At 39.4% G+C, this 7242-nt stretch overlaps 1 protein-coding gene across 3 annotated transcripts; it reads right to left on the bottom strand.

The window, feature by feature from the left end:
- Positions 1-1413: 1413 nt before the first annotated feature.
- LOC117916352 (F-box protein At2g32560-like) lies at positions 1414-5994 on the bottom strand. Of its 3 annotated transcripts, none has more exons than XM_034832304.1 (5): positions 4407-5984; positions 4160-4242; positions 3858-4036; positions 3226-3300; positions 1414-1932 (listed from the first exon to the last, which is right to left on the bottom strand). In XM_034832304.1, exons 1-5 carry the CDS (start codon positions 5073-5075, stop codon positions 1745-1747), a joined length of 1194 nt encoding a protein of 397 aa, XP_034688195.1. In that variant the 5' UTR covers positions 5076-5984; the 3' UTR covers positions 1414-1744. The 3 variants fall into 3 exon arrangements, with proteins under 3 accessions (XP_034688195.1, XP_034688196.1, XP_034688197.1); XM_034832305.1 differs by having other exon boundaries at positions 4160-4239; positions 4407-5075; XM_034832306.1 differs by lacking the exon at positions 3226-3300 and having other exon boundaries at positions 4407-5994.
- Positions 5995-7242: the final 1248 nt, after the last annotated feature.

The raw sequence follows: 7242 nt of genomic DNA, 5'->3' as shown, positions 1-7242 counted from the left end.
ATGCAGCCTCAACAATGTGTACTTCTACAGTGTGCCAACTAGCCCCACAAGAGGGGTATCTGAAGCTCCTTCCAGTTGTGATTCTGGGCCAAGAACACCAAAGGCACATGAAGATGTCAGCTGCAAATTTGGTGCCTTTGAATTTGAAACGAGTCATTATTTTGATTTTGATGGCTTTGAGTTTGAGAAGAGTCAGAATTTTGAGTACCTGTTGGATCATGATCAAGAGCAGCAGCAACAGTGTGGGGATTCTCAGCCGGCTATGGCTTTTGCAGATGAACTCTTCTGTAATGGACAGGTGCTGCCATTGAAGCTTCCACCTCGCCTTCAAAATGTTAATGGCAATAAGAGTGGTAACCTGAGCCCAACAGCTTCTTCCCCCAGTTCCCCAAGTTCGGTACTTAGGCTTACTTTTTTGCGTAGGACTTTGTGGAACGATGACTATGATCCTTTCACGGCAGCTTTGAAGAATGTTAAAGCAGAACAGAAAGATTTAGCCTGTGGAAGCCATCATAGACGGGCTCGATCTCTTTCACCGTTGAGTGCCATCACTCCCCAGAGGTCTAGTGATTCAATAGGATTGAACACCCAAGCATCAATGCCACTCTTGGGACCAAATCCAAATCAGTACATGAAGAACAATGGATCAGCTTATGCAAGTTGGCTCCAATTCCGAAACAAAGCAATGGGGAGCAGTAAACCAGCCCAACAAGGTGGGAAAGGCCCAAATACACCTGCCAAGACCAAAGGGTTGGCTACTGCAAGAAGGGTGAGGAACCTTAAAGTGGGACAGGAAAGGCCTGATAGTCTTATAGAGCTTGCAGGCCACACAGGGAAGACAGTACAGAGGCAAGAAGGTGAAGGGTCTTGTACAGTGGAAACCAGAAGGCAGAGGATGAAAGCATTTCTATCCAGGAGCGTCTCTATGGGTGGGGAAAGCAGCAAGGAGAAACCCAGATATCGAATTGAAGCACTGTGGAAGCCGCCTCAGAATTCAAGGGGATGGAGCTTTAGAAAGTCTATTGCAGCAGTTCATTCCTGTGGGAAGAGAAGGGTGTATCAAGAGATGAAGACAATTATCCAATACAGGCCAAGGTTGTTTCTATGCTTTGGTTTTGGAATTAGATGTCCAAGGAACATCAACTGAGCTGAACTGATGGAGACTTTGCTTCTACATATTTCTTGAAGATTCATATTTTTTGTTATTATAAATACAACCAGGTGGTCTCATTGACATCAATGTGGTCCTGTTGGTCACATAAAGATGGGTTTGTCAGAGGGTTGTCTCTGAAATGTGGTTCATGTAGTCCCCCTCTCAAATTCAAGTGCATTTTAATTGAATTCATCTTTTGCCAATGGTGGTGAAGGTTGGACCATCTGGCAGCTGATAGAACAGGGAAAGAACAGAGAATAGAAGATTACAAACAGCAACTAACTAAAAATTATATATCATGGTAAACATGGTACAACAGATTTGCAGTTAGGAGGCTGGCAATTTGCATGGAGCGGAGCCTAATGAAATAGCCAAGAATTCTCCTAAAATCCATGAAAAAATATGAAACAGAATAGGAGAAAAAGAAAAGAAAATGACCTCCACATTCATGCAAATGAAATAGAAGCCCATTTTCTGCTCCTAAAAGCTGCTTTTACAACTGAAAAACAGAAGTTTCTCACTAGTCAGAAGAAAATTAGGCTTCTATGTCTGAACCATGGTGAGCAGTTGACAGCCCTTTGATACATAAGCCTATTCCAGGACTTCGGCCGGCCAAAGCTGTTTCCACACAGAAATCTCATCATTTCTGCAGAGTTTTCTGATTCCTCCATAGAACCCATCTGCTTCATTTCCTTCTTCCCGATGGTCTTTTCTGTTGATGGACGTGCGTCTCCACCGTGAACCTGGTGTATATTGATTAAACTCCAGCACCACAGTCTCTGCTACCACAAAGTCATTTGACAGGTAAATATGTTATTCTTAACTCTGCTAGATTCCATGGAATATCCACTAAATAATCGAAATATAAGGACATTTCTTTCAACAGCACCATAGATGGGGGGTAACTAACCCAAGATTATGAAGTAAAAGATAAAAAATGGGGGTTGCAGAGGGGCTCTCCTATAATTTTTCTAGACAGTCTAAAATTGTACCATGTGTAGTAACTTGGCACTTGAACAACTTCTTCATTATTGAATTTAGTGGTACAACCCCGCCTTTGCTCTAGGGTTATTATGTAAGGGGTCATCAGAAGAAACTGGGCCAAATTTTGGAAAGGCATCTGAAGCTCTATGCATAAATAGACACATCAAGATATTCCACTGCAATGTGGCATTTGGAAAGAAATGTCAATAATTGACAAAAATTTAAAGAAAGGAACACAAGGCACAAAATCAATGTCTTGAAGGGAAATTTCCATGTGAAAAACAAGTAAACATGGGTCCCTAAGACCCAGTAAAGATTAAGTTTATAGAAATCTGCTAGGTGAACTTTGTCCATTGGAATTCAAAGAAATCTAACACCTGCTATATCCTGTCAAGTTGAGAAAAGTGATGAAGAGAAGCCAACAGGGTAATGGAAATTCCAAGTGAGGCAACTTGACTGGTGGGTCAAGCTGGCATTGATGATTGAGTTATAAATCATGGTACTCTGTTTGGTTGGAGAGAAGACAGAAAAAAGAAATAAAATTTCCAGCCAAAATTGCTGGAAGATTTCAACTCGGCAACCAAACAGAACCTAAACCTAAAGGAAACGTAGGTTCTTTCAGAATGGTTGGCCATATGCATTCCACTGAGACAGAAGTTATGACACTGTTGGAGGAAATTATGACATACTGACAAGCAAAAAAGATATGTCTAGGGACCAATCAAATAGCACAAAAGGTGACCACATACAGAAAGATGAGAATCAAGGAAGGGACCTACAAAAACCAGGGCCTGATTTTTGAGCAAAGCTACATGCATTCCAACCACATTTTCAACGATTTAATGCGTCTTGTAATTAATCACTACCCCCCCTCTACAACCCAACCCCCTAAAAAACAGAAAAAGGTCTCTCTCTACTCACTTTATTATACAAAGAAATGGGAACATAGTTTGATCTCCTAACTTCATCTATGTAGTTGTTCCCTTCCTTTCTCTCTCTTTTTTTCCCCTTATTTTTCATGTTTTTGGAAGTTGGAGGAGCAAAAAGTCCTACTTGCAGGAAAAAAAAAAAACCCCACATCAACTCACCACTATTATGACAGCGGCAATAAGATTCATTCCCATCACATGATTCCAAGTGTCCTACAACACCATACCACCAACCTGCAATATGATAGCACCTCATATCAAGCAGTGAATCAACCTGCAATATAATTCATTTGTTTTTATATTGAAAGACTAAAGAAATTTGTTTGAGGTGTGCATGAAAGCAAATTCATGGAAGAGTTATTTTAGTACAAAGAAAGTTGTTTGTTGTTAAGAGAAACAGTAATCGGTCAATCTTGTCAAGAGAAAGGATACTGTAATGATATTTGGGCAATTTACTTGGAAAGCACTGTTGGCTTGATTCTTCTCTTAAAAAAAAAAAGAAAATTAGGTGCCAACAACTTTTTTGCTTAAGTCAATAATGTCATGATAAAGGTTGAACCAGTCTTCTTCCATTAAATTTCCTTGAGGTTTAAGTGCGCCTACCCCTAACCCACCTCCCACCAACCCGGATTAAAGATAACAAACAGAAAATAAAGGAAAAACAGGGAAGTGTCTGGAAAGAAAACAAACAAGCTTATACCCAGTAGTGATCTAGCAACAAAAATTTGATAAACAGTAAAGAGTCTGGAACTGATGTAAGGGGATGTAAGGGTATAGAGTGAAGAACAAACCATAAGGGAATTCCTTGTTTCTTCTCCACTGAATCTCAATGTGATCACCAGGGTGTAATTCATTCAAACAGTCAGACATATGAAGATCATGTGGAGGAGTTTCGACAGGGGGTGCTCTTAGCCTGTCCCAAGACACTCCATTCTCTATGGCAACCGTCTTCCTTCCATGTGGGGGATACCTGCAATACAGAAATCATCTCAGGTTTAAGCCACCCACCATCCTTAATTTCTTACCTAATTCATGATTGAAAGAGTAATACTATTTGAACAGTGGGCTACTTGAAGGTCATTTCTCCATTTACCTGGCCTGGAAGGTATCAGTGTGGGAATCATAGCTAAGCTCTGCATCATAGCATGATAACATAAACCCAACATGGCCACTCTGCTAAACAGCAAAAACACTTCCATTATGAAAAGAAAAACCCAGAGAGCAAAAGAATAAACAGAAGTGACTTCGTTTAGGTTGTAGACATGAGCCTTAAGGAAGTGGGAGATTGAAGTTGAAAGACAAACAATTTATAGCTGGAAACAAGCAGTTACAGTCCATACCTCACGATTGTAAACCTGTGCAGGGAACCAAAACCTGCCAGTCTCAAGAGCAAGATACCAAGACATGATGGAATCCACTGGAACTGAGTTCCTCTGTGGGGTACTATTGCTTAATCTTGATCTAATCCAAGAAAGAGGCCCGAAGCGAGATAGCAACCTCATCAAGCCATTTGGCTTGCCTTGCTCAAGGGTATCTGAATCCTTCCTAGAGGCCATATGCCATTGCCACTCTCGGTAAGCGGCTCGGCCTAAAATTCTACCCCATTTATCCTTCATGTGCCTTTTCCAAAAGTAGTCGCTCATGCACCTGTCCCTCAAAGAACTGCAGACACCCCCCAAACTGCAAAGCCCTTCAGGTGGAAGCCTCTCAAGAATGCATTCCAATACCAATTCAGGCAAGTCCAGTAACCCCATCTCCAATCCCACCTCAACATTCTCTACTTTGTGGAGGGGGGTCTTTTCCGTGGAGGACATTTTTGAAGGAATTCCCCAGAAGCCACCAAAAAGGCTATTCTTAATGGACCTGTAAATGGTAAAGAAGGATAACTCTTTCCAGAACCAAAGGGATGATGACAGTCTGATCTCACTCACCCATGAAGGAAGTGGTCTAATAGAAAAAGAGTGGGAGAGGAGGAAGAAGGAGAAGCAGGTGATCAAGAAGAAAAGCATCAGAAAAGGAGAATTCTGTGATGGGTCAGATTCTTAGCTTAATATAAAGGACTAGAAACAACCCAAAGATGGATCAAATTGTGGAAAAGGAATGGTCTAAATAAGTAGCATCCCACTTGTATTCTCTCCTTCTCGCCTTATAAAAAAGAGGATGAAAGAGGATCTCCAACACCTTTCAAAACTCGGGTTTTTATTGGTTCGCGAAGCCCACCAAACCCAGCAGTGGGCCTCCCTCCTATACGCTTAATCTAATGGGAAAGGAGAGGTATCTCTTTACAGATTACGTCGCAAATCCGTGGAAGCACCAAAACCAGCTGTCACACATATAGAGAGGGGTGTAACTGTGGGATTTAGTGAGTGAGTTTTCCTGAATGAATCCAGGAAGGCAATCAAGATGGTGGGGGTTTCAGATCTAATATGCAGTATTCTGACACATGGAAATTCCAAGAAAAGTTTGAAGATGAGTCTAGATACAAAGACCCATATCTCCAAATCTTTGAATTTGTATAGAACAAACACAAATCCTTGGAGATATTTAAAAAAAAATAAAAAAATAAAAAAAAGCAAAAAAAAAAGAAAAAAAAAAAAAAGAACAACAGATCTGGGTGTGGGTGGTTGGGTATGAAGCACAATTAGGTGACCCAACCAACCTCTGAAGATCTGTTTAAAAAAAGTAGACAAACAATTTATTCAAAAGAAAAGGAGATGGTGATCTTTGGGTTGGTGAAGGGAGGAGATTGGGATTGATTGAAGATGAAGAAGCAGATGATGATGATGATGATGATGATGAAGAGCATGAAGGTAGGTCCCTCACACACCTCAGTTCATCATATTCTTCTTCATCAAAAATCTCATCAATTCATCCACCACCCACACACAACACACCCCTCTCCCTATCTCTCTATTTCTCTGTCCCTCCCTCCCTCCCTCTCTCTTCTTTATTGGGTATAATAACAAACAGTTAGTGGGCAAATAAGAGGAAAGAGAGAAAAACAGAGAGTGAATGAGCGGTTAAAGTTTAAAGCCATATTTGGATGGTTTTCATCATTTTTGTGTGGATGACAAAAGCATTAAACAAGACCTCAAAACACTTTCCAACCATACAATACAACTGACAGCAAATGATCCATTCCTGTTCGTGGCTGGTAGTTCAAGCCTCTGCTTTTCATTGCATTGATCGTCACTGCTCATATTAATTGTTGATGTTATACTACACTATTCAATTAATCACCACAAACTCATAAATCTTAAACCTCAAATTATAATATCTTTTTATCTCATAGGATTATTTGATTTTTCATCATCTACTATGATTGAGTGATTTTGTTTTTTGTGGGTAACGAATATAAGACGCGTATGTACATAAAAATATGACAGGCTAATAATAGATGTCATACAAATAACCAAATAAAGTCGTTGAAAGGGAAAGGACAGGAGCTACGATATCTTCAAGTTGGATGATCGACCCAAGATGGCACCATTGAAGACACAGAATATAGTAAGAGATTTTCTATAAAGACTTCAACGATAGAAATGATGTACACAAGAAGACAAGGTAAATTTAAGGCTACAGCATGCAACTTATGGGAGACTTAGTAGGTCTAATCAAAGCTATTCAGTTTACAATTAGTGAGAAAACAAGTAATAAAGAAGAGACATATTAGTAGACATGACATAAACAATACACTAAGTCAAATACGTATCTTAATACGTATAAAGACATGTGGTCGCAATTAGAGTCAATAAGGATTATTTATTGGTTTGCTTCTATTTTTTGACGAGTGTTTTACGACGACTAATTTTCTTGGTACTAAGCTTTGACTTAATATGTTATTTTTGTTTTTTCATATGCACATGTTTATGAATATTTAGCTAAGAAATTGATAAATAATCTTGTTGTAAAGGGATACATGACAAATCTAGGGAGATAAATTCAAAATAACGAGACATAGTACATCAATTTTGGGCTTGTAACCATGGAGAGCAACGACAATTAGATTAGAGATTTGAATATGCATGTCACTTACAATCAAATATGACAATAACAATTATTAAGGTTTCCATTCAAAAGAATAAGACAATTTGACTTAATGACGTATGACAAGCACAAAAATAAAAGGTGTAAGTTAGGGTTCTACTAACAAAAGTAACATTAATTTTGTAATTT

This window comes from Vitis riparia, chromosome 6 (genome assembly GCF_004353265.1).
Source record: "Vitis riparia cultivar Riparia Gloire de Montpellier isolate 1030 chromosome 6, EGFV_Vit.rip_1.0, whole genome shotgun sequence".
In the NCBI taxonomy this organism is placed as follows: domain Eukaryota; kingdom Viridiplantae; phylum Streptophyta; class Magnoliopsida; order Vitales; family Vitaceae; genus Vitis; species Vitis riparia.
The sequence above is the reverse complement of the archived record's forward strand: the minus strand, read 5'-3'. Positions and strand labels throughout refer to the sequence as shown.

Coding starts and splice junctions, on each gene's coding strand:
- LOC117916352 (XM_034832304.1), bottom strand. CDS start 5,075: ATGCTTTTCTTCTTGATCACCTGCTTCTCCTTCTTCCTCCTCTCCCAC. Junction 4,037..4,159: donor ACTGATACCTTCCAGGCCAG/GTAAATGGAGAA, acceptor TCTGTATTGCAG/GTATCCCCCACATGGAAGGA. Junction 3,301..3,857: donor AAACAAGGAATTCCCTTATG/GTTTGTTCTTCA, acceptor ATCATATTGCAG/GTTGGTGGTATGGTGTTGTA.